Source organism: Clinocottus analis, unplaced genomic scaffold (genome assembly GCF_023055335.1).
Source record: "Clinocottus analis isolate CAN_PGR_092001 unplaced genomic scaffold, fCliAna1.0.p SCAF_2, whole genome shotgun sequence".
Classification (NCBI taxonomy): Eukaryota; Metazoa; Chordata; class Actinopteri; order Perciformes; family Cottidae; genus Clinocottus; species Clinocottus analis.
In genome coordinates, this window is record NW_027175931.1 from 17649335 (window position 1) to 17676496 (window position 27162).

Consider the following 27162-nt stretch of genomic DNA (forward strand, 5'->3'; position numbering starts at 1 on the left):
CCCCCTTTCCTAGCAGTTCAAACAAACATTTGCTTTAAATAAAAATGTAATGCACGACAGTAAAAGTGATGATAAAAGCTTTTCTAACAATGTGTTCCTGCACCGTGCCACACAAACAACTCCACCTCAGTTATTTACATGAGTCAACAAGACATTTACAGTTTTCCGTTCAATTAAAATGTTATTTTTCTATTTATTGTTGCCGGGTTGCAAACTCCTCCACAGTCTTCCACTTCCTTTTCACAGCAATCAGAAGCATAACTCCCAGATGAGATGAATGGTTTTTGAGGATCCTTTCTGTTCTTTTGATGGTGTTGCTTGTCCAGCCATGCTGTTTTGTCTCTTTCATTACTTTCACCAGCTCGATTCACTTTAACTTCGCTGCTCCAAATTGTCTTGAAGCCGACTTAGTTCAGACAAGCAAGAGCCCACACAGACAGACAGCTACTGCTCGGGTCTTATCAGAAGAATAAAGGCAGCTATCTAGAGAAGCTGCAGGTCTAATCTCAGTCTGTAAGAACAAAACATTCTTCTTAAAATGGTCGATTGGAGAAGATAACGCTCGCTCCTTAGATTCTCCCATTGTCCCACTTCACTGATCCACAGAGTGGAAACGTCTTCTCAAGAAGTCTTCATCAGGCCGGATGTCCTCAGGCTCAGGGGACTTGCTTCAGGGCTTCACTGCGGAGGTGAGTGTCATGTCCGATGGCAGAGGAACCAAAACAACATGAGGAAACATATAGCTCATTCAAACAACACAGCAGGAGAGGCAACTGCACTTCCTCTATTGCACATAATGAAGACGGTCCCACTACACGGGTCTGTGGTAATAAATGATGATAATTATGATACATAATATATTTTTTACTGATTAAAGAAGCCAGGATAATGTTGGTAACGTTGGTATTGCTGTGGAGTAATAAACATCAAGGAGGAAAAAGGCCATGCTCTAATAAATATGTTTATGAGTTGTTATATTCCTTATTATACAAAATGAAGCACTGATGATACACATTATGTATTCCATTGTATATATATATATATATATATATATATATATATATATATATATATATATATATATATATATATATATATATATACTTTTATTTTGTATATATCTGTCATCCTTGTTCATATTTTATTTTATCTTTTTTTATTTTGTGTGTTTAGTTTATTTCATTTGATGTCTTTAAGTGTGGGACGCTACTATGACAAAAAAAAATGTCCCCTTGAGGATTAATAATATATCTATGTATTAAACAGCATGTTCTTGACCTTTTTGGCTATTAATTAATGTTTCCCTCCCCTCTACATCTTGGTTTAAACACATGCTGTTGTCTGATTGCAAGAACACTGTGTAAAGATGTGTGTAAAGATGTGTGTGAAGATGTGTGTAAAGATGTGTGTAAAGATGTGTGTAAAGATGTGTGTGAAGATGTGTGTAAAGATGTGTGTGAAGATGTGTGTAAACACGTGTGTAAAGATGTGTGTGATGTGTTTCTCGCTCTCTGTTAGTGTGTCTGTATGCTTCTGATGTTGGTGACAGTTCACTAATCCTGTGCTTTGACGGCCTTTACACACCTTATCTGTTCAACAGATGTTTGCCTAAAGATGACACTATTAGTTCACACATTTTAGGGTTTTAATGTTTAACAGTTTATGTAAAATGAGAATAAATCTTATGGTCGGTCACTGCAAAGCAATCAGAGAGCAACACGTGTGACCATTTATAGATCATTTGCATTTAAATGAAACATGTGACCTGCTTTGTGGAGTGACGTTCGACTCCTGGTTGTACTCAACATGACAGTGGCGCCTTCTAGTGGTCAGGCAGGTGAACTACTGGTGCACGAGAGCCCCGCGGGGGCTCCAGCCATTACACGCAGCCCGGTCAGTTATTTACAGGAAGTAACAGTTTTAAAAGTTAACCTACATTGATGTTTCTTTGATTAAACGGTGTCGTTATGTTTTTCAAAATGAAAAGTTATTACATGTGTGGATTTAATGTGAAAATAGTTTTGTCACACACAATTTCGCAATTGTTCATGTTCATTGATGCATGAATTAACCAGCCTCATGTTGCGCAACAGGGATTTGTTTTGGAGCGGGAATAAAACATTATTCATGCTTTCAGACCATCAGAGAGTAACATGCAGGGTGCGTTGTTGTTCAAACATGAGTCCATACATCTGCATTTGGAATATTGTGGGAATATCAGAGCACTCACAACTTAAGTACTTTGGGACATTTTTGTGAAATTGGCAAATATCTGACCGGATGCTTTCTGCAATTACGCCAAACAACACTAGATGGCGCACAACAGCAACGGCTCAGTGTGCGATGCAGATGCCGCGGCGCAGGTGAGGTACAATCTTTTTTAAATGATTTATTGCTAAACCTCCCTGTACAGGGTAACTATAGACTTCCGGGTGGACCTACAACAATATAAAGTAAATACATTGATTGTAAATATAATAAAATATCATAGAAAATGTATTAATTGATTACTATGAACTAAGAGCAACAGTGAAAAAAACTAAACTAAGTACAACATTGCACTTTTTTAGTTAGATATTGGAGGACAATGCAGCAATTAACTTAAACCAGAATAATATAATAATTGAGTAAACCTCGATAATTATGTCGTCTCATTGTGAAGTTTTATTAAAATAAGTGGACGTCCAATCCAACATAACCACGCCCACCAGAGGTGAGTGAATTTGGGAGTTCTGTTCAGCCCCTCTCCCTCTTCCTCTTCCTCCTCTTCCTCCTCCTCCTCCTCCTCCTCAAAGCGCCAGTAAGAGCAGTGCTCCAGTTCCCCGGTCAATCCTCACAGTGACTTTGCGGGCTCCAACTTAGTTTCACAAACATCATTTGGAGTCGATGCCACACTGGATTAAACCCACACTGGATTAAACCCACGGTGGAGTAAACCAATGCTGGATTAAACCCTCCGACCGATGCTGTTCGGCCAGAGGAGGTTTTGTTTTACGTCGGTGCGCGCAGGTACAATGAGCGCGTCCTGCAGCAGAGCCGCTGGTTAGAGGTGAGTTGATCCAGCACCTCGGATCCTTTCCCAGTATCGATGACTGGGAAAGTATAGTCTTCTACACCTGAATCTCTCTGCTGGGCATCACATAACGGATGCATTCAAGTTATTGTTATTATCATATGCACAGATACCAGAGTTACTCTATACAATAAAAGCCTGTTTTACTGGCTCTTCCTAACACACAGAAGTACCATAAAGGTGAACAAAATAAGGCACAACATATAGTAAGAGTATTGCATGTTTATGTAGTTCTATGTATTCACACATACAGGAATGTGAGTGTTTGAAGTTTAATACAGAATAAAGGAGATTTAAAATAATACCAGCAACAATACTCTCTAAACTCACTTTTGTGGCGGACAATTGTTCTTTGCTCACAGCATCGTGTCCGCTTTGTGCCTGTAATCAGGGCATTCCACCGCCGTGAACATATACAAAAGGATGTGCAGCTGTCTTCCGTGATCTGGCTTTTGTTTTGGGCAGTTCAAAAAACTCCTTCACTCATGTGTTGAAGTTCGGCTTCCAGTGTCTGCTCTGAATCCTTGTTAATGAGTAATCTTTAGTGAAATTGGACACTGAACTTAGCTCCTCTTCTCTCTGTTTGCTCTCAGGGGGGTGAGATTTGTTTTTCGACAGTACTGCAGTGTTTGCACTGTGACCTGGAGGTTTGGACGCAGATAGCAACGAGGTCACAGAGGATCTAAGCACCATGGACATCGGTAACGATGTGGATCTGTCCAATAAAAACATCACCCCATTGTGGAGGCGCCGCACAGACAATTATAAACCCCCTCAGGACTCCAGCAAACCCAAACCGCGACCCCTCAGTTACCACATGAACGGGGTCATGACGACGGACTTCCCAGTGGAGGACAACAAGTGTTCCTTCACTTTGAGCCAACCTGCCGAGCGGCTGGTGGTGGCTCCTCCGAGGTGGGGCAAGAACACCGTGGTGTTGAAGCACGTTCTGCACAAACCCTCCAGGAAAACCAGAGTGGTCCGGAGCATAAGCATCGGGCCCCTCTCCGGCGGACTCTTCTCACTGTCCAAGTTTCGGTCTGAGGATAGCAGATCCGCCTCACTGGACAATAGAGTGTGTAATGGAGACCGGCAGAGAGCCAGTAACGTAGTGACGGTATCGCAGGAAAAGCATCTCCAGGACCCCCAGAAACGCGTGTCCAACCCGTTCAGCATGCGCTCGTGGAGAGAGCAGAAAGCGATTGAGATGAGTTCGCCCTTGTCTGGAGCTGTTCTTGACTCCTCTCCTGTCCTGTCTCCACGCACTTCTAACAGCAACAACAACAACTACAACTCCCAAGAACTCTCCTCCCTTTCGTCCGCATCCAGCCCCTCTCTTCCAGCACGGCGTACCCCCACCCCTTCCCACAGCTCCACCTCCAGCATCCCCTCCCTCTCTTCCCTTACCTCCTCAGACCCCCCCACCCCGCGCTCCCCGTCGCCAGCAGACAAAGGACAAGCGCCCCTCAGACCGTCCTCGTTTTCGCCGGCCTCCTCGCAGGACGCCAGGCATGCATCTTTTTCTTCTTCCATCTCCTCCACCTCCCCTTCTCCCTCACTTTCCCCATCTATCTCTCCCTCCACCTCAATCGTCCTTAGCACCCACAGCCCTGCTGCCCTGAAGATGGGCACCCAGCAACTCATCCCCAAGGGCTTAGCGTCTGATGTTCGGCAGAGCAAGGGGCCTCCACCTGAGCCGCAGGGTTCAACGGGGCTGCTGGGCTTGGATCATTCCAAGCGGGCGTTGAAAGCCCTCAGCATGGTGGAGACAGGAACCTACTTCTCTACAGGAGGGGGTCTCGCTGAGGGGACAGATGGGGAAACTGAGAGCTCGGGGACACTGAAAAGAGGCCTAAGGAGTACTTCCTATAGGAGGGCAGTCGTGAGTGGAGTAGACTTGGAGGTCCCATCAGAAGATTCCAAGGCCCATCGATTGTCCCAGCAAGTCATCAGATGGCTGGATGAGGATCAGACGGATTCACAAGTCAGCCCATCAAGTCCTGGCACTGCAAAGCCCGACAGCCCTGGGACACCTAAACCTACCAGCCCTGGGACACCTAAACCTACCAGCCCTGGGACACCTAAACTTACCAGCCCTGGGACACCTAAACTTACCAGCCCTGGGACACCTAAACTAGCCATCCCCGGGATGTCAAAGCCTACCAGCCCAGGGGAAATCAAGGTGGGTGCTTTAAAAGAATAAAGGGTTTGAAATTTGACACAATATACACAGAAATCACCTTAAGAGCAATGTGGAGGTTATCATAAAAAGCTATTCATTTAATAGCTTTTTTGTTTGTTTTACCTTAATGTGGTTGAAGGCACATTGATTAGGATGTTCCTCAAAACAATGGAGACTCGTACTAAAATAATCCTTCTCAATCATCGCCAATTACTGTAAGTGTTAGGCGGTGTCTCTACAATGACCCTGCCCTCCGGCTGTATTTTCTCTTTGCTTTTGCTTTTGCTGTGTTCAGGATCTCTCTGAGATCAACCTCTATCCAAATGTGGCGTTCAGATGATGAAATAATGCAAATCTAGATATATCTAGATTTGGTAGAAAGGCAAACCGCCAAGTGGGCAGAGCTTGTTCCAAACCAGAGTGAATCTGTGAGGTTGGCTTTTATCCGACACATCCTACTCATTGGTTTGCTGCTGGTTTACATGTTTGGGTTGACCGTTCTAATGCTCATAGAGAATATGTTTCTGCCTTATATGACCAGCGTGAGAGGTACAAGCTGTACAAGCCCGGCAATCTTAAGGGAAATTAATGCAGACATAAATCAATGTTAGCATTCATCTGCAAGGCAAATGCCGATTGCTGAACTGCACACATACAGCCCTGGCAACAGTTTTCTGATGGGTTTCTATTTGATGCACACAGATGGCATTAATCTGGACTTCAGTATTGCGGGGTGAAGTCCAGGTTATAAAATGACAACACAGACTGAGTACTGTGGGACAAACTCAGCAGCAGGTCAGACGAGGCACGACAAGAAAACAATGCGGTTGTTGGGAGACGTGACGTAATGTGACACAATGGCACACACACACTTATGCTCACAATGGCTCTGTAGTTAGACAGGGGTCAATGAAGAAGGTCAGCAGAACAGCCACAGGCAGGTGACAGTGATACAGAGGCCGGTTTCATTTAAAGTGTGTGTGTGTGTATGTGTGTGTTTGTGTGTGCGCGCGTGTGTGTGTGCGCCTGCCCGGACCCTCAGATTTTGTCCAAATCATGGCAATTGTGTTTCTTTTTTTCTTTCAGAGTCCAGACAAGAAGAAGAAAGTTTTAACCAGTCAGCGGACGTTTGACAGTGAGGGTGAGAAAACCTTGTTTCCGCTACACTTTCCCCTTCATTTCACTACTTTAATGTAGGTTTTGTTTCGCCTTTCTGTCTTTCTCTCTCAACTTAAACTCCTTCAACATGCTTGGTCTTTTCTGCCTGTTTCAGAAGAGGAGCTGTACCAGAACTACCAGGAAAAGGCCTTGCATAATGACTCAGATGAGGATGCCGATTCCAGAGAACCCAAACCCGACAGCGGCATTGTGGTGCAGTACAGACCTGTACGCACCTCCTGGAGCCAGCTCACTGTGGTCAGACATAACACACACACACACACACACACACACACACACGCTCACACACTTGTGGTAGCTTCCATTCTTCTCGTATCGTTCCTACTCGTTCTCTACGTCCAGTACGGAGACATACAGGCAGTATGTGGCTACGGAGTCTTGGAATGCGAGTGCTCTGAAGAATGCCGTCGTATCCAGTTTGGCCACAGTCCATTCCCATCCTCCCACTGCTCCTGCCTTCCTCTGCCCCTCACTCTGGTTATCACGGAGGGCAGGAGCATTTCTTTGAGGACTTGGGGCTGGCAGGGAGGCAGACAGTCAGCCAGACTGACAGGAAGTCTTGCAAGCACTGTTGGGCCTGATGCCAGTGTTTTGGCAAACTCCATATATTCGTCAGACTGCAAATATGCTTAAAATGTTGCCTCTGGAGAGAAGCGCGGCGGCTCTACATTACGCAATATCGTTTTGGATCGGAACGGACGGATGGAGGAATACAGAGGAAAGGGATGAGATAATTTAGTCTGCAGCATTCCCATCTGTTTGTTTACTTGTTGAGGAGGGAAAGTGTGGGAGCGAGTGCGTAGGAGGCAATTCTGATTAGGTCTGAAACTGCAGACAACGATATGCACTCAGACTCCAGTGAAAGGGAGGTTGAATTTAAAGTGGAAAACTTTCAGAAACTGTCATTTTTGTTGTTGTGTATAGAGATACACAGGGGGGAAGTGGGTCAACGCGTCAATCCTGACCAGCGCACACACACACACACACACACACAGTTGCCATGAGTTTGTGTGGCCAGACAGTCCATGATGTCACGCTGCGGGATCATTTGTTTGATATGAAATGCCGGCAGACACTTTTATGAGTTTAGTTTCAGTGAAGCCGAGAACCAGATCCACAAGTTGTCATCGCGTGAGTCTTGCCTTTCCAACACTCGACTCCTCCTCCACCTCTCTCGCCCTGAAGTTTCTCGTCATTTAAGGTTTGGTGAAATGTCACATGACCTTCCAGGAATCACCCTGCGTAGTTTCAGCAGGTGGAGCTTCACTCTATGGCTTGAAGATTTAAAAAAAAATAATGAGATCCAATTGATTGAGTTTCAGTTACACCCAGGGAAACTGCAAAGCGGGGCAAAGTTCAGATGGCATGACAGGGTGGTTGCTCGCTCATTAAAACAGCCTCACATTGAAAGCTCGTTATACTGATATGGTGTTGAAGGTTCGACAGAAGGGAAACTGGTGTATGTGTGAAAGAAGTACAAAGAAAGAACCACGAGAGATGTTTGCTTTGCTGTGGGCTTGTTTGTTTGTCCAAAACCGTATGAGACGCCAGCGGAAAGACGGCCTCTTTGCATATGTCCATTCACGTGAGATCTGGTAAAGTTCAATGTGAATGTGCCCCGGGTCGTAGTGGTTGTATTTGCAGGAACAGAATAGGGAGACATGCTATTTACTAAACCTTGCCTTCAGCCACAGGCTGAATAATTCAATAGCACTCCACACCCAGTTCATTCCAAAAGATTGCTTTGTTTCAAACTTCTGGACCAAATCTCCCCAGCCACATACTAACACGCACACACACACACTTTCCTTTTTAACCGTATGTGTTCGACCAAATTACATTTCATCCCAAGAGGTTTTTTTTTTTGCCTTTTAACAAATTTCTGCACTCGTCTCTTTATTCAGTGAAGATCGTCCTGTTCCCATTTCCTACAACTACTTCATTGCCTCTCTATTCCGCATGCTATGCAAAGTGCTGCTGTCTTTGTGTGCCAGGACAACAGTGGCACGCACGCACGCACACACACACACACACACACACACACACACACACACACACACACACACACACACACACACACCCTTGCTTCAAAGGGACGGTGACCTGAAAAAAACCCAGAGGAGTCAAACAACGGTGACTTTGTATTCTAAATCTTTTCATGATTTTTCCCCCCTTTTTTAGGTGAAGAAAAGTGGTCTTTCTGACAGGATGAATCAGGACGAACGCAAAAGACAAGAGGTAGGAATCATATTTCACACTTTGACAGTTGTGTTCAGAGTGAGAAAAATACACGTTTGGGCTACTTGCATGCTAAGCTAAGAGCTCCTAAGCACCGGGGGGAAGGGATGGGTCCATTTGGTCTCTGTAAACTCAAGGCCAATTTAAAAAGCCATTAAAAGAGCACACGAGGAAACAGCGCATCCTGGACTATCGTATAATTAAAGCAGATGCTTTATAAATAGGGGAAGGACACAGCTATTCCAATACATACTCACCTGAATCGCTGTCGTATTAAGAACGACAAGGCGAATGAGTTTAGAGGTTAAGTTCAGTGACAAATTGGTGTTCACATCAGAATAAAAGTTGTTCATTCGCACACCAGCAGGTTTGTGGAGTGCAGGTATGTTTGTCAAGCAAGTTCATGGCTGAGTCCATCTCATGAGCCGAGTGAGTCAGGACAGGGTGTATCAAAAAAACACAAACGTGAGTCTTTTCCTTGTTCCTTCCTGTCGCTCTCGCCACATTAGTCCATTTTTGAGGTGATCTCGTCGGAGCACTCGTACCTCCACAGTCTGGAGATCCTGATCCGCATGTTCAAGAACTCTGCAGAGCTCCGCGAGGCCATGACCAAGACCGAACACCACCACCTCTTCTCCAACATCACCGACATCTGTGAGGCGAGCAAAAAGTACGTGCGTGGTTGTGTTACAATGTCTAGCTTTTGTAGATGTATTACTGCTGCATGTTGTTATGTCTGCTTCTCTCGGTGTGTGTGACTTATGATAAGTGTAGCTTCTTGTATGCAGGTTGGTTTTAGGCTCTTTTATGTTTCCAACACTATCAGGGTTTGTGGTTTTGTTTATAAGTGTGATGATGATCTTATTTGACAGCACTCATTCCCTGAGGGGCGTGTCCGTTATCTCTGTGTACCGGATGTCTGTTTTTCAGCCTGACGTTCCATCTTCAATCAGAGTTATTTCCAGTTGCGTCAAAGGGATTGTAGGTTGGCGTTTCTTTGTGTGCATGTGTGGTCACAACTTGAGTGAAAGATGATTCAAAATCAACATTTCTTGCTGTTTGAGAGAGCTCACAAGTCTTTGCTTCTTTTTGTCTGGCCCACGTTTGCTGTTCTGGGCCCTCTGGGTTTACCCGTCCGTCATGATTTAACGCTTATGGCCCGGTAACCATGAACCTCTAATGATCCCATAAACTGAAACTCTCCAGCATGAGACGCCATGAAAGTTGAGACTGATGAAAACTGTGCTGCCTCAGCAATTATGTCTACAAATGATTGACAGAAGAGTTTCTGAGCCCACATGTTCTCCTTATGAGTGTGCTTTTAACTGTGGAGTCATTTCTCATTGTTTTTATGAGATTACCCAAAGGGCAATGTTATATTATAACACATATTATCATCATGTTGTTTAGGTCAGCTCGCCTTAAATGCTGGTCTAAAGTCTCATGCTATTCATCAAGCCTGCTATGAGAACCAAAGACTCCATAATTAATCCAAGGTTTACAGTCTTTTCACATGTTTGCTGCACCTACTCTGCCAACAAGTTGTTACTACCTTTTTTGTGGTTATTCTCAATAACCCAGTGTCAATAATGTGGGTTATTAAATCTGAGTGGCACGAGGTTAAGCTCACTTCAACCTGTTGCCTCGGTTGAAAGTTTACCCAGAGCCTTCACTGCCTTCCCTCTGCAACTGTTCATGGCATTTGCTCAAGGATTTAATGTCGGCCTAACAGCCCTCTGCCCTTTGCATACAATACACCATGAAGGCAAGGCAAGTTTATTTGTAGAGCGCATTTCAACAACAAGGCAATTCATCAAGGCAAGACAGCTTCTACAAATTCTACGTGTCACTTTCTACAAGCACATGTGGATTGACATGAACAGTATTATGTACATTTGATTACTCCTCATTCTCACTTTGCATGAATCTGTAAATTCCTCAACAATCCCTTCCTGTGTTGGGACGTGCTGCAGCTCATCTCACTCTCCTCTCTCATTCCTACACACAGACCACCCACATTAACGCCATACTTTACCCTCGCCCTCAATAAGGAGACCTGCGTGGGAGCAGAGAGGAGGGCATGGAGACGAGAGGCCAGCGGCTCTTCAGTTATACGCTGGCCAGCAGCTCTGGTTCAGCAACATGTTTTACTTGGAACAAAAAGTCAGGCTTAGAAAATATCATAAATATCTCTCAACCCGCAGGCTCCTGTGTGATTGTGAGTGTTGAGTATTTTACTTGCAGGTGTGTAACTGATTATATTTCACTTGCAGCCCTGGGATATGACATACCTCATTCATTACCATGACTCACTTTTATGATCTTATGATTTTATGCTTCAACACTGAGGCAAGCCAGTGAGTTTGGCCCGAGCATGGAGCGCTGCTTGAACTTGAACAGCCTTGACCTGCAAATAAAGCCCCGGATGCACCTTCCGGACATGGGCCAAAGGACAGGGCAACGCACGTTTGTTCAATTTTGAGTATGGTGGACACAAGCTAGTCACAGCGCTGTGTGTGTGTGTGTGTGTGTGGAGTGGGTGTGGATGGAAGGGGGCATTAGAGGTGATGTTGCAGATGAGCTCAAACTCTGTCCAACTGGTCAAGGTCAGCGTCCTGTGTCGCGTGACACCTTCCTGTTTGTCACCTTGCAAAAACACTTATTCTCTTGAAGTTGGTCATGTGGCGTGCCGTTAAAAGGGCCATCTGGTGGAGCTCAGGAAGAGGAAAAACCTCTGTGTTATGGTTAATGGCAGGCTACGTCTATTTTAAGAGGCGGGGAGTTCCTCTTTTGTGATCTAACAGCGGGTTTAGAAGAAAGGTGTTGTCTCTGCTTCCTGCCTTCCTGCCTTTTATATCTGTCATCGTGTCCTATATTCTCTCCCGTGTGGAATGACTCTTGATTTGAAGCCGTTCCCTCGCGGGCTGTGAATAACTGGCTTTCTAACCTCTATTCATCCTGCACTCAGGTTCTTTAAGGAATTGGAGGAGAGACACCACCAGAACATTGTGATCGATGACATCAGCGACATCGTCGACAAGCATGCGCAGTCCAACTTTGATCCCTTCATCACGTATTGCTCCAACGAAGTCTACCAGCAGAGAACCCTGCAGAGGCTGGTGTGAGTGACCGAGCAGACAAATGACGTTCTTATCGTATCTGTCGTGGATTTGATCCAACATGACTGTGAACCACCTCGTGTTCTCCCTCTTCCTCTCTCTGTATCAGTTACTCCTCTTTCTGAACACTTAAACCGTCCTCTCTTGCAGTTCCAAGAATCCGGTTTTTAAGGAGGTGCTGACCAGGATTGAGAGCCACCCAGATTGCAGGAACCTCCCCATGATCTCCTTCCTTATCCTGCCCATGCAGAGGATCACTCGCCTCCCCCTGCTGATGGATGTGAGTGCATTGAAGACATAGAGTAGCACAAGCTTTGGAATAACAAGACTCTTACGCAACAGTTTATTTATTCATTCTACCCTGACTAACTGTACATTGGGTGTGTTCTAGCCTCCAAAGATGTTTACGTGACCCTACATCATTCCTCGATAATCTTAATCTTCATCTTTACCCTTCTCCTCTTTCGTTTAATGTTTTTTTTCTTCTTTTCCTGCTTCCTTTGGCACCATATTCTTATGTCCCTACTGAGCCTTTCTCTCTCTTCCTCTTCCTCGCCGCATGTTCATCCCCCTCCTCTCCCTCGGTGTCTCCCTCAGGACTGTGAGGTTTATGCTCGTACACTCGGAGGCTTTTGGATCCTGAGAAAGTTCAGTTTTAATTGCTTCCCACAGCTGTCTTTATGTATCAGTATGGGCTTAAGGTTTTGATGCAAATCATTGTTCTTTGTGTTTTTGTGCATGAACTCACAAGATTGTATTTGTCATTGTATGACGAGGTTGCACAACTCAATTTAGATTTAATTCGCACTTTTTTTACATTGGAAAGAAAACCAACAACAATAAAACTTCATCACAGTATGAATGGAGGGTGGAGGATGAATTAAGGAGTAAAGAAGCTGTTTTGAAGTCCGGTAGCTCGGCAGTTGATACTCCTGACAAAACTTGGCAAAGGACCGTTCATGAGCTTTGTGTGTCGTCTTCCCTTTCTTTCTTAAATGAACAACTGTCTCCGTGGCTGTACTGACGCTGAGCAGTACATTGTTCTCTGAGCACCACTCTGCAAGGTTGTTGATTTCCTCTCTTTATATATAGTCTCGTTGTTTGTAATCCGGCCGATGACGGTGGTGTCATCTGCAAACTGCAACGCTCTCTTCGTGCTTGGGGTGTAGAGCGTCAACAGGAAGGAGCTGATCACACAGCTCGGGTGCAGTCTACTGTTTCCTCTGGTGGAGTCGTAGACGTGCTGGAATTGATGTAAAACAGATCCCGAGCATTTTTTTTTTTTTTGCATCGTGGGCAATGTAAACTTTTAGCAACAAAAACACTGGTGGATTTCCAGCAACAGGACACTAGCTAGGAGCAGGCTGGGAACAAACCTATGTCCACGCTGTTCAGTCCTCTTCCCCCTTTTCCCCAGGTCGATCACACTTCTTCTGATGGCGTTTCCTTCAGCCGGTCTGGCTGAGCGGCAAAAGATTTCGTTAGCCATCGTCGTCTCAAGAGCAGCTGCACTTAGTCCGATCGTCGTACTAAATTCTGTTGGAGCGACTGGTCACCAACTCTGCATGTGCCACCGCTGCCAGCTGCTTTATTACAGTATGAAGTTGCATCACTAATTTGAGCCCTGTCAATCTGTGTTGCAGACAATTTGTCAGAAGACGCCTAAAGACTCGGCACGATACGAAGAGTGTAAGAAGGCTTTACAAGCAGTCAGCAAAGTGCGTGGGTTTAAAGACTGCACATGTTATGCAATCTGGATTTGATGTTTCTTTACATTTTTGTGAATTTATATCTGTGCATTTATACATTATATTCAATATATGTTGCTATGGTTCTGATGTGTCTCAGGAGACTTTGCATGCAACATTAAATTATTTAATACAAGGTGAAGGAATCTGTACATTCTGATTAAATGTGTGTGTGTTTTGTGTGTTTGTGTGTTGTGTGAGCAGGTGGTAAGGAAGTGTAATGAAGGAGCTCGCACAATGGAGCGAACGGAGATGATGTATACCATCAACTCTCAGCTGGAGTTCAAGATCAAGGTACAGATACACATCGTTACACACTTGCATCTTGGGTAGTATTCCAGTTGACAAAATAGTTGGACATTTTTAGGAATTAGCTGGTACAAAGTGCTCAGTAATCTCAATCGTAGAGAATGTAGCTCAAGCTAACGCTACCACAGTGGTTAGCCTGCGTCAGCGCGACGATGAAAAAGGAACGATCTTGTGGATTACACCCGAACGTACAAGCGACCCGAGGTCATCCAAGGTCACACCTGACACTGTTGATATAAAGAACTGCACCTCCTTGCGCACAAGACCCAATGTGTTTTGTGTTAAAGCGCTGCCTACGGAGGCCGGTAAGGATGAAATAAAACATGGGCTTCGCAGTCATGCGCTGGCATGCAACACACACACACAACCACACTATCTCTGGCTTGGCGAGTATCTCCACACAAATGCACACAAGGCCTGGCAGGCGGTGCCTAAGTAGTGTGGGAAAGTAGCTGTTGGCACATTTGGGATTCACAGATGTCTCACGAACATATCTTCTGTCTGCATAGCCAGCTGTTCGCACATGCACACACAGTCAGGGATTCCTGACGGCACAAACATATCAGACATTTTGAAATACTTTATGTGGTTAGATGTATTGCTGTTTCTCGTTATTCACATCATCCTCCCCCCCGTCCCCAGCCCTTCCCCCTGGTCTCGTCCTCCAGGTGGATGGTAAAGAGAGGAGAGCTGACTGCATTTGTTTTGGACAACGGCATCTTCCTCAAGCGGAAGTCGCGGCAGCAGGTCTATTTCTTCCTCTTCAATGACGTCTTCATTGTCACTAAGAAGAAGAGGTGAGTCTAGTCTCTAGCTGGTGTGCAGGCTTTTCTCATAACTCACCTGTTCTGACATGTTGCGAGTGAGAGTTTAACCGTAAGTCCTTTGGTTTTTACTGTGTGAGAATGTATGGAGCGCCGATGGCCAAGGCGCTGAGCGCAGGGCGTGTTACATCGTCTCCTCCATCCTCGTGTTTCAACTTGTTTTAGCCCGTTCACATAAAGAACAATCACTGAGGTCAATGCTAGAGGAAAACGAATAAACACTGGAATTGCGTCACAGTGTGAAGGCATTATCAGCAGGGTTGCGGAAGATCTTGATGAATTTAAGAGGGATTAAGACCTTCGTATGCGCTGTACAATCAGGCTGATCTCCCACCCGCCCTGCTTGTTGGGCGCGTTGTTTATCAAGCTGAACAGGTGCAGTTACCTGAACCTGCTGTGACTTGGCATCATGAATCTGAGCGTGTTCCTGAGTGTCTGAACATGTCCCGGTGCAATGCTTCATCTGGAGCGAATCGACGGGTTATTGTCGGCCGTGTTAGTGCGTCTCCTCCAATTCCTCTAGTTTTAGGACAACGCCATGAAACAAGCCACAAAGCGGACTTCCTTGAAATGGTGTGCTTTTCATTTGTGTGCGTGCAGTGTGGGTTTTTGCGCCAGTGCGTCTACTTTTGCCAGAAAAAGAATCCCTTCCCGTTTCATCTCCCTCTGGGTCTGGAACCAATTGTCCCGCCGCCACTCGCGAAAACTATGATTTCCTAAGAATCATAAAAAAAAATGGAAAGAAAACATTCCATGTGATATTTTTCTGGGAATGTGACCCAGGACGGCATACTCCAGCAGTGTGTGGTGTCGGGCCTGGGTTTGGAAGAGGGATTTGGGAAAAAGGGAGCGCTCCGGAATCACAGTGTGTGTTTGTGCGTTTTGAAAGGGAGATGTCGTTATAATGTCGGTTTGTGCTGCAGGTGAGTGCCCCGCTGCTCTACTGCACTTCATCTGCAGGAATCCAAAGAAAACCACAGCAGACATCGTGGTGTAATCGCTCTTTCCCTTGTCATTAGGACCTGGAGTGTGTAGCTTACGACCAGCTAACCGGACGTCGTTGCCAAATGCATTGATGTTGTGTGCTTGAATCCTCTCGGCTGCTTCTCGTCTCATGTTTCTTCGGCGCACATTTCAAGCAGTACCACGCACGCCAGGAGTAAAGGGGCAAAGGTCAACGCACCGGCACTTACACAGAAGAGCAAAAACATACCTACGACCTGAGGCCGTCTTCAGTTTTATGGGACTATACGTCAAATATATTCAGAGAAAAGAGTGTGAGCCTGTTTTCATTTGGTTGCGAATCCTTATGGTTAATATGCTGTCATCGGTTTAATAGCATTGAACTGAAAATGTATCTTGTATGTAATCACTTAATGATTCTGAAAATGTATAAATCCAAATTGTTTTACATCTTTTTGTATAAAATATGTCATAAAGTTTGAGCACAAATGCAAAAGTAGATATAATCTGAAACACGTCCAGTTCTCCAGTGAGGGGATTTGCTGCCGTGTTTTTCAAAACAGCCGTGAATTAAACATTGCTGGGATAAAACAAGACTTTTGAGGAAATAGATGAAATGTTTTTTTTTTTTACTTTTTCGCTGATGTTTAATAGACCAAACAATGAGAATATACTTGAGAATATAATTGTGAGATAAATTAACAATACTATAATATCACTAGTTTCAACCATGAGGTTTCCTTAACTTGCAGATTTTGATATTATCGAGAAGATAAAAGTTTCAATGAGAGTTTGAACCTTTCGGAAACCATCCGCGAATATCCTCCCGCTCCCATTTCAAGTCCCAGCATGCCCCGTCCAGACAATGTTTTGGCATAAAATATGTAAATTTTCCATTTTAGAACTGAAACTCCTTCCTAACAGGCCAAGACTTTGTTTCATTGAGGTTTTTGTTGCAGATTCTGATTCTTTCGGTCCTAATTTTTCCAAAAAGGTGTCTTATTGACGCTCCAGGAAGCATTTTTGGGAAATCTGGCTCATATCATGTTGGATGGTCATAGTTACAATCAAAATATATTTTAAAAGGTTTTTTTTTTTTTTTGGTAACAGATATACATTTTTTTTTCCAATACTTTGCTGAACAAACACATACAATAAACACAAGTATTGTAATCAATTTTGTGTTTTTAAGACGACTCAAACCCAGAGAAAAACATTCAAACACAGGGAAAAGAAGGTCTGGAGATAAAATTGTTTCCACAATTTATCTTCAGTTTTGTTCAATCGAGTCAAATCTGCTTGTTTTATCCGCTGCAAACTGGATCCAAAATGAAAGTGTCTGTAGGAAACCAAGCCCATGTCAGACTGGGCCGTTGTCACGCAGCTCTCTGGCTCACAGGAACACTTACGTAACGCTGAGTCCACACCAGCTGGCTCCTCTCAGCTCCACTTCCTGTGATGCTGAGCATCATCTGAACATTCAGGATTATGAAGGTCTTCGTCTCTCTTCTTTCCTTTTTGTCTCTCTCACTTTTTTTGGGGGGGGGTGGGCGGGGGGGGGTCGTGTGTGTGTGTGTGTGTGTGTGTGTGTGTGTGTGTGTGTGTGTGTGTGTGTGTGTGTGTGTGAGAGCTTATAATGCTACACTGTTTGTTTAACTCTGCCATCGTCTCAACACTCTTACTGTACTTTGCACCATTGCTCCTACTGTGTGTGTGTGTGTGTGTGTGTGTGTGTGTGTGTGTGTGTGTGTGTGTGTGTGTGTGTGTGTGTGTGCGCCTACATGCTTGATGTGGAGTTGCATCTCAACATCCATCAGAGGATTTGTGTTTTAAATTATTAATTAATTAAAGTTAATTAAACTTGTGTTGAAGAACTGGTTGTACAGTAGGAAGCTTGTTGTGTGTGTGTGTGTGTGTGTGTGTGGTAGACTATGCTCTCTCTCTCTCTCTCTCTCTCTCTCCAGCGGCGAAGGCATTTTCATACCAGAAAGTTTGTTTCTGTGTAAGAAGCTTATGAGGAGGCTGAACAAAGGATGGATTATGTTGTGTTCTTTTGCTGGTTAAATCCGTTTCTAACACTCTCTCCCACATCGGTTATTTATGTCCCACCTTCATTCCTCTATTTAGAAATATTCCCCTCCCATCACACACGCCTGAGGGTTCCTCACCTCTCGCATTCCCCAGCGTCACGTTAACGGCATTCCAGGCATTTCAACAGGGACGTCGGGAGCTAAAATGGTGACGACCCGAAAGACACTCGAGTCCCACGTGACCCTGAACAGCATTCGAGTGATTCTTTGTTCAGAGGGGATCTTTAGGGATTGGTTCACGTAAGAGTTGGTCATGTTTGAGGTGAACATAAATGATGTTGAACATGGCGACGTATTCCGTGGTAATGACTTTCTGTCTGGTATCAGGGTGAAGGAAACCAAAAGGACAAACCAACATGTTCACCTCAATTGTAAAAGGTAAAGCCTTTTTTAAGATATGCATTTAAGGAATGTTCTCAGGGCTGATCCATTTTGATTAGAACAGTTTAAGAAACAACATGAATGTGCATATAACCATCAACCCATTATATTGCCCCTTTCAAATCACAAAGAAATGACCTTCATTACATCTTTATTATTATTATTACCTAGATTTATTTTTATTTTATTGGATTTTAATGATAAAACAGAGATTCTTGTGGTCCAGTCAGATTAATTCAACAGGTCAACAGTTGCTGTCATGTAAGCTTTCGACCAACATGTCCTGTGATTAATCTACAGGTGAGGGAAATAACAGCTGAGAGAGATAACACAACATAAAAATCATATTTAACAGTAAAAATCAGAGCGATATGAATCTCCTTTTCGAACAATGAGGCGTAGCAGCGAATACGTGTTTCTCCGTCACGGTCCGGGTCTTCTGCTCCGGGTCGGCGTGGTCGGCCCGATGCAGAGAGCGTTCCCGTCCTCTCCTCCGGTCCTCATCGGATCCCTCTCTCCCCGAACTCTCTCTCCTCTCCCGAGGAGTCAGAGTATTTGTGAGCAACCGGCTTTTACTGATCGATTGTTGGACAACAGGGGCTGATGGGTAACGTTTGAACCTTGTTGAGCGCCGTGTGTGTGTGTGTGTGTGTGTGTGTGTGTGTGTGTGTGTGTGTGTGAGTCAGTGAAAGAGCGAGGCAGTAACCGAAGGAGACAGATGCTGCTTGTTTGACCCCTTTGTCCATCCCTGTGTCTGTGTGCACACCACAAGAGATTGGACTTAAGCTCTTGTTCTTCAGAGCATACTATGACAACACACACACACACACACACACACACACACACACACACACACACTTTTTCTCCAGGTTCAGTGCCGTATTGGAGGCTTCATGTTTCACAACCGGCTCCAGAGGTTTCTTACTCGCTTTCTGCTTCGGCGAGACGCGGGCTCACGATGACGGTACTCGTGGGAAATGTAGGCATGTCCTGAAGGAACCAGAGGCCGGCAGATTGAGTGCAGACGGATGAATGTTTGGACTTTTTTGTGGCAAAGAATGTGAGATTTATTAATCCAGGTGAAATTGATTAACTCCCGTCTGTAACCTCACTGAGGTGCCATGAAGCTGAACCTCTACTAGAAACAACGAGCGTCATTGTGGCGAGCGAGAGGACGTGGGTGGATGGTGTGTTAATGACTTGGGTCCAAAACAACCGTCAAATATTATATTTTTTTAATGTTATCTTGCTGTCAGTTAATATTGTAGCATAATTATTTGCTTTGGTTTATTCGTCTGTATTGTGTTTGAACTAAATTAACAAAAGAACAATGTCTCAATGACAGACATTCATTCTTTCAACACTTTAATCTGTACATTCACATTTCATACAACAATATTGCATATGATCACAGCTCCTGTTGTCTCTCGTCCATGTCGAGTGCAGACTGGACATCCGGGGCTGAGGGCGCTTTATGGCAACCGAGGCTTTCAGCAAACTGCTAAAATACAAATAAGTCATGAAAACAAATTCAATATAATATTCAATGACACGAATGTTTAGAAAAAGTTGTAAAAAGGGGAGAAAATTCACATCTACAGTATGTTTGAGTACAGACCTGAAAGCGTCTAAATATCTGCCTTCACGATGCTCAAAGTAGCATTTATCTTGAAATAATTCAATAAAAAATGCTCTTTTCTCATGTACGTACTTTTCGTGTGTCTTTAACTTCTTTGGCTGGTGGGGCACAGTTCCAGGACCTTTTTTATTTTTGAGCGAGTTCAATCGGCGTCGGTGGATCCCTCCATCACCAAATGACCCTCACGCGTCTGAATCTGGTGAATCTGCCGCTGAACCGAGTGAAGTCGGTGGACCCTAACCGAAGCTCCGCGTCTCTTTCAGCGAGGAGAGCTACGCCGTGATCGACTACGCTCTGAGGGACCAGATCTGGGTGGGTTGCTGCCAGCCCGAGGACCTCAGCCTGTCGCCGGTCAGAGGCGGCGGCGGCGGCATGCTGAGCTCGCGGCAAGCCGGAGCCAGCAACCTCTTCCGTCTGCGCTTCCGAAGCAACCACTCCGGCGAAAAGGTTCCCATGGTCCTGGGCACGGAGCTGCTGTGAGTGTTTTTGGACTTTTTAGTACTTTGTCAACCTTTTTTATTGTGCTGTTTTTCTACCACTGGCGCTTCAGTCGCAGATGTACGAGCATGTGATCTCCAGTGAATCGCTTCTCTCTGATTAAAACACACACACACACGCATGAGGAGCTCAAAGTACACGTCAGGTTTGATAGTCAGGTTGTCCAGAGAGCAGAGTCTGGAGCTCAGGTCCTTCTCTTCTCTTTAAACACGACTCCCTTATCTTTCCCCTTCATGTGCTCCACTCCGCTCTTTAAGGAAGACAACTCCATTATCCTCGCTCCTTAGCTCTTATTTCCTAATCTCTCTCTGGACTCTGTGAAGTCCCAGGGATATTCTGTTACATCTGTTTCCAAGCCACAGTCGGAGCCGGACTGCTTGTTGTTTATGCGTCCGAGGAAAAGGAAGTTTATTAGTCGTCCTGGAACACAGTCCGGCTGTACGCCGGATCATTGTTTCGTAGGGCATCTTCTACTCTGGAGAAAGCATCTCTCTCTGTGTAAAGACGTCTCGCGTGAGCATCGTAAATGATTACTCGTACAGAAACACGGCCAGCTGCTTTAAGCTTAATTGATACTCTGTGTCTGTGTCTCTTTGTACGGAAAATCGAGTATATAATAGATTTTATAACCGACACACACAGAGGATCTGTCATGTGTTGGGCTTTTTACGCGGTGTATTTGTTTGCAATAGAAATTGCAGTCCGTCTAAGACACACGTACACACATGTGCACGGCAAGTGCAGACGCGCGCACGCACACGCACGCACACGCACGCACGCACACAGAGTTCACTGTAATTATTTTCTGTGGTTAAAGGCTTTGTTGAAGAGTGTTTTCTTTTGATCGGAGCCGGCTCTGCCTCATTCCTTGGTCGTTTGACAACCTCCTTCTGTATTATTATTATTATTACAGGAGGAGCAGTTTCCAGTTTCACGCTACAAAACACTGCTTTTCAACGTCTCTTAACTCTTTTAAAGGCTTTGCATTTTCTTTTTTTTTTGTGCTAAATGTTCCTCAGGTACATGTTGTCATTTTGTGACGACTAAATTATAATCTGTAAGAGTTCCCGTACGACTAATTTACTTTTTAACTTTCACATGCGTATTGTTAAAGGTCATAGACAGAATTATTGTAAAGGTAATTTAACACTGCACGGGGGTCAGCTGACCAGAAACATGTCAAAGTGACAGCAATCAGAAGCACATTGGTAAAGAAAAACAACGTCAAACTTAATTTGCATCAAAATGCAACGTCTTGTTAACCCTTTCGCATCGCCTACTGCAGCCGTTACCCAGCATGCATTGCCTGTGATCTGTTTATCCATCTGTTTTCATGCTGTGTCTTCTTGTAAGCTTAGGAAAGGTTGTGGGTCGCGGTTTAGTTCAAACCAAAAGAGAAAAGAAAAAAGTCAGAAAATGCAATTTAATGTTGCAGAAGTCATTTTCTTAGTTATTAGTCATCACTTGCAAGCCCTTCCAAGGTTCATCCGGTGGTTGGAAACCAGAAAACTACTTTGGTGTGTGTCTGTGTGTGTCTGTGTGTGTCATTGTGGAAAGCCCCTCATAGATTAAGTTTGGGCCCCTCTGCAAAGATCTGCGAGGACGTGAGCGACTGCATCGCTCCGCTCGCTGGAGCTCTGAATGAGCCGAAGAGAGAGAGACCTTGGCAACGAGCCATTGCTACGGTAGTTGCTAAGCATTGTTTAAGCTGTTGCTTAGCAGCGGCCCATTGTTAAGTGGGCTGTTTCCCACGACTACCCCCTTCTCTCCCCTCTTCTTCTTCTTCTTCTTCTTCTTCTTCTTCTTCTTCTTCTTCTTCTTCCTCTTCTTCTTCACAGCCCCGTGCCTCATCCTTTAGGCGGCAGCGAGTGTCGGCTCTTTTGTTTCTGATGACCAGAATAACTTCATCCTCTTCCGGTCATCCGTCTCGATGTGGTGCTCTAACGCGGGGCGACACATGGAAGTGGGGTTACATTAGCCGGCCTATTTTGGGCTTCTGTCAGAGTTAAATGAGTTGGCGAGGACAATGCAGAGTATTGAGGCTATAGAGATGCAACTAATGAATATTTACACAATGACATTACTTATAAAATGTCAGAAAGTAGTAAAACGTGCCAATTTGACACTAGCAGAACAACTTTGTGCATGGCTCCTCCTGTTATTAATTGCCAAAGCAGGTATATGCATATTGTTAGTAAAGAATATAGGCTGCATTACATACTCTTCCCTATATTGTTCACTTCACCACTGAACTTTAGTGCAACTCAAGTCAGGTTACAATATGGAAATCTGCACATTTTGGCCAGAGACCAAACACAAACGGAGGGTTTGTGTGTAGTTGTTTTGTGTAGAAAAGGACTTCTTCTCATGTCGGTCAGTGTGGGCGTGTCTACTTTCAGTTCACTTGAGCCAGTGTCGTACCTGATGCTGTGCATCACTGTGTGAGGTCTAAGAAGCTGCACACAAAGGGCTGGCCCTCGACCACGCAGTGACATGATACTGCAGGAATTCAGACAGCTGGACCGGAGACGGGACAAGGACGCCTGTGTAGCGTCTGTGGTTCTCCTCCTTTCCGTCTGTGTCCTCCTCCTCCTCCTCCTCCTCCTCTCTGGACCCTTTTGTTCGGTGTGCACATGTCGGTGCGTCTGCCCCATGACCTCCGATGTTGTGCCCGGTCCGGAGTCTCTGTTAGTGGAACAGAGCAGCTACAGAAGTCTGCAGCGAAACAGTTCTGTTAGTCAGAGATGCAGCGATAACACAAAGCAGCACCTCTTACATCACGAGTCGCGGCCCCAACCGGAGGAGGAGGGCGTCCGTACTTCTGTTGCTCACTTTGGAAGAACGTCTTGTTGTTTGCTCTGCTTTTGTTTAAGTTGTTGTTTTTTGATTATCTCACCGGGTCTGTTTTTGCTTACGTGATAACGACAAACTGGAATTGTTCTCTGTCTGTGAGTTTCTGTTGCTGGAACGCTCCCGCCAGAGAGATGTCCTGTTTGTCCGAGGTGAAATCGTACAGGAATATCTCTCTGACCTGTTAAATGGAAGCAAGCGAGGGACGAGGTCCACGGGTCCACTATGTGATATGAGTGAGCCAAAAAAGGGGGGATAAAAAAAACAAATAAACGGTGATCTGTTGGTGATTTTAAGTTGGCAGAGGTTAGAAAGAGGCTGTCGGCGTTCTTTATTTATAGTGCAGCAGAAAGGCCTCTCTCCTTTTCAGAGCTCAAGCGAGAACCTTTGACAATAGATTTATGATTCTTGGCATTCCCGTGCACAGAGGGATGAATGGTCGAAGGCAGAAGGCGCTATACTACACTCTACTACTTAAAAAGGCTTGTAGCCATTGAGAGAAGAGGACTGCTGTCCGTCCATATGCAGCATTCACATGTTAACACACACACACACACACACACACGCTGTCACAGCTCAGCGGCTGTCGTTAAATGTTTTTACCTGATGGCATGTGCCTCGCATTCCGCGAATAACCATCAAGTGCTTCTCAAACGCGCGTCGGCGCCTGTGCTTGATGTATTGAATAAATGTGCATTCACAGTTTAGACGAAGTATTTCAGATGTTTAAGCATGAGGAGGCGACCTGTCACGATGGAGTGCATGTGCACATGAATCTGTCGACGTGTGTGTGTGTGTGTCCAGCTGTCAAATGCAGCAACTTAGCAGATGGCTTTCCCACGCAGCGGCTGGGACGTCGGGAGGACTTCCACATTCAGTCGTGAGCAGGAACCTTTCCTCCTGCGCCACCAGCAGGTTCACATTTGTGGTAAAATGCCTCAACTGTTGGACGGATTGCCATGGAAACTGGTCCAGACAGTCCTGTTACTGTCACTTTTCACCCCGCCCCGTCGTCAGGTCTAAATTACAGCACATACTTTGGTTCATGACCAAATATCTGCCGAGTTTATGACATTCCCAACCGACTCTCGCCGTACTTGGTGTTTAATGCTAATGAACAACTGGTAACGTGCCTTATTTTCGTGCCCTTCTGTTTTTAGTTTCGTTTTTTTTTTACCCTTAAGTTTATTGTAATTCCGTGTGTTAGGAGGACCAGCAAAATCAGATTGTCATAGTATAGATTAACCGTCTGCTATCTGTGCATTTGACAATAAAATAATATCTTGAATGCTAAACTAAGACTGTCGAGTTAACATGGCCGACATAAGACCTGCCAAGTATCAGCGTTGTCATTGTTGGCATGCTAAAGCTAACGTGAAGTTAGCTCCCACACATTTGTCTTGAAGTGTTACGTCATTCCTGAATGCAATCATTTGACAGCACATTACTAATATTTTCCACCTGGACTTTGGACGACACCAGGAGATATTTAAAATGCCAGGTAAATTATTAAATGTGCCGTGGTGGATGATTGGCATGATAGCTGTTTATTTGAGATTGATAAGTGTGACCTTTTTATAGTCAAATAATACCATTTACAGTCATAATGTTGCATTGTGGGTGCACAAAGATGGCTCTAAGGTAATCATTTTAAGGTTTAGAGTGATGTCATACGGTCCAATTAGTTGTGGAAAGCTGACGTGACCCTGTTTGTTTCAGCTTGTGTGTCCGGTAAAGGATCAAAACAGCATGTGTAGAATGGGAACACAATAACGAGGTCTGACTCATGGGACTTACTGTTTGAGGTGCATTTGTGCCGCTCTGTGACTCTCTGGGCTTGTTGCATATCACCATGAGTCAGAGGAGGCCTACATAACCCCCTCTGGTGCATTTCCTAACCCCCTTTATCCCTCCCGCGCCATCTGAATCCTCCCCCCCTTCAGTATTCTATGAGAACAGGTGAAATGGGAGAGTTTCGTGGAACTTGACCTGTGCGACTCCGCCCACCGTTTCTTTCCCATGAAACACACGCGAAAGTCAAAGCAGGTCTGTCCTCCTCCTGGGAATCGGCCTTGTGCTTGGTCTCCTCAGTCCTCTGCAACTGAAAACAAACCTCTGTTCTCCCGGGGGCAAAGAGGAGGGAGGGAAAAGGCCGAACTTGCAGTGCAACGAAGTAATCCTTTGGCCTGGAATATCTCCTTTTGTAGCTGCGTTTGTTCTCTGCACCGCTGTGACGTAGCACGCGGAAGAGAAGCTTTAAAGGAATCAAACTCGCCTCAACCAGGGTTAAGCAGGTGTGCTACTCTCACAGCACTGTCAAGTTTTTTAGAAATTGTGAAGTGAATACAACTTCCTCGTGTTCATGAGTCAGTGCTAGAAGTTGATGGGCTGAAATCTGTTCCTTTAGGAATGAGCGTGCTCGATGGATCAGCGCTCTGGGCCAGAACGTCAACAACAACAAGAGTCAGGACAGAACCAGTAAGTTGTCACAAACACTCAGAAACACACTGTGAAAGGGCTCTCTGGACTCTCTCCTTTTGGCCTGTTGCACCACCTTGTGATCATTTGAAGAACTGTCTTTTTTTTTTTTTTCAAGATAGATTTCGCAACCGTTGCCTTGCTGAGTTATTTCATGTGTTCAATTACGACCGGTGTAAGTCATCTGGAGTGATTTATATACTTGTGTTTGTCTTGTAGATGTGAAGCAGGTGGAGGTGATCAGAACCTACACAGCCAAGCAGCCAGATGAGTTGTCCCTGCAGGTGGCTGATGTGGTGCTGGTTTCGCAGACTGTGGAGGACGGTACGCTAACGCTAACGCCGTGTTTTTCAACCTTTTTTGAGCCACGGCACACCAACAACCATGAAAGTTACAAAATGTCACGTAGTAGCTTCATACAGCGTATATGGTATAGGTCATGCTTGAGCTCGCTGCTGGCATGGAAGAGTATTTAAACCCGATCAGCCACTATGTTGCAGACTCAGACGCTCAACAATTGAAAATGATTTGCGGCAACTCAATATTTTTTTGGGTCCGATTGAAATGAAATTAGACATTTCCACACGACACAGCTGACTATCTCTCTCACGTGCCACGGCACAGTGGCTACACACACACACACATACTCACACACACACACACACACACACATTTGTATTCCCCTTATTCACCTTCCCATTGTAACTGACGTTTTATCATGCACTTTTATAAACTGTCTAATACAATGCAGCGTCGACCTCTGAAGATGCGGTTTACACAAGCACACAGATGCCAAAGGTCCCTTCCCTTTTGGTGACCATAGCAACCGTCTCTTTCCCGTTGAAGAACAGACGGCTTTGAGCATCAAAAGCCGATCACGTGGACTAGAAGCACAACACAGGCTTCAGTTTTCATGCATCGGTGCAATGTCTCTCCTCTTCAGGCTGGTACCAAGGTGAGCGACTGCGCGACGGAGAGAGGGGGTGGTTCCTCGCCGAGTGCGCAGAACAAATCACGTGCCAGGCAACCATCGAGCGCAACATGCAGAGGATGGACCGCCTGCAGGGGCTGGAGACCAACGTGTGAGCCGCAGCAGCAGCAGCAGCAGCAGCAGCAGCAGCAGCAGCAGCAGCAGCAGCAGCAGCAGCAGCAGCTTGCAGCCACAGAGGGCTCTTCCTCAGCTGGCAGTGAGCCTTTAACTCACCAGCGACCTTTCTTTTTAAGAGGCCAACCCAAACAATCAAATTCAGTGACCACACCCGTGGCCCTCAGGGACCACGAGGACCCGGCTGTTCAGTGGGTTAAAGATGAAGCCACGGTGCTTCAGACTTCAGCTCGTCCACTAAATATTATACCGCATGAGTTTCAGACTTTTCCCGTGTTGGTTGCGATCCGTCACATTTATTCATTTATTACCCCGGTTGGTAGGAAAGCTTCACACCCACTGCCCACTTTGTCACCTTCTTCAACACTTCTCTACTTAACAGCTTTTGGTGTGAAATTTCTCAATGTTGTTTTTTCCCAAACATATTTGTTGAGCGTTGCCGGCGTGCTATGTATAAATGGAACGACACCATCGCTGTAGGAGGTA

At 45.1% G+C, this 27162-nt stretch overlaps 1 protein-coding gene across 1 annotated transcript; it reads left to right on the top strand.

The window, feature by feature from the left end:
• Window positions 1-3005: 3005 nt before the first annotated feature.
• LOC137790655 (rho guanine nucleotide exchange factor 26-like) lies at window positions 3006-26657 on the top strand. Its single transcript, XM_068585089.1, has 15 exons — window positions 3006-3049; window positions 3667-5255; window positions 6342-6396; window positions 6529-6671; window positions 8616-8672; window positions 9182-9342; window positions 11641-11793; window positions 11942-12071; window positions 13435-13509; window positions 13744-13833; window positions 14491-14645; window positions 20009-20221; window positions 25501-25571; window positions 25791-25895; window positions 26515-26657. Exons 2-15 carry the CDS (start codon window positions 3765-3767, stop codon window positions 26655-26657), a joined length of 3042 nt encoding a protein of 1013 aa, XP_068441190.1. The 5' UTR covers window positions 3006-3049; window positions 3667-3764.
• Window positions 26658-27162: the final 505 nt, after the last annotated feature.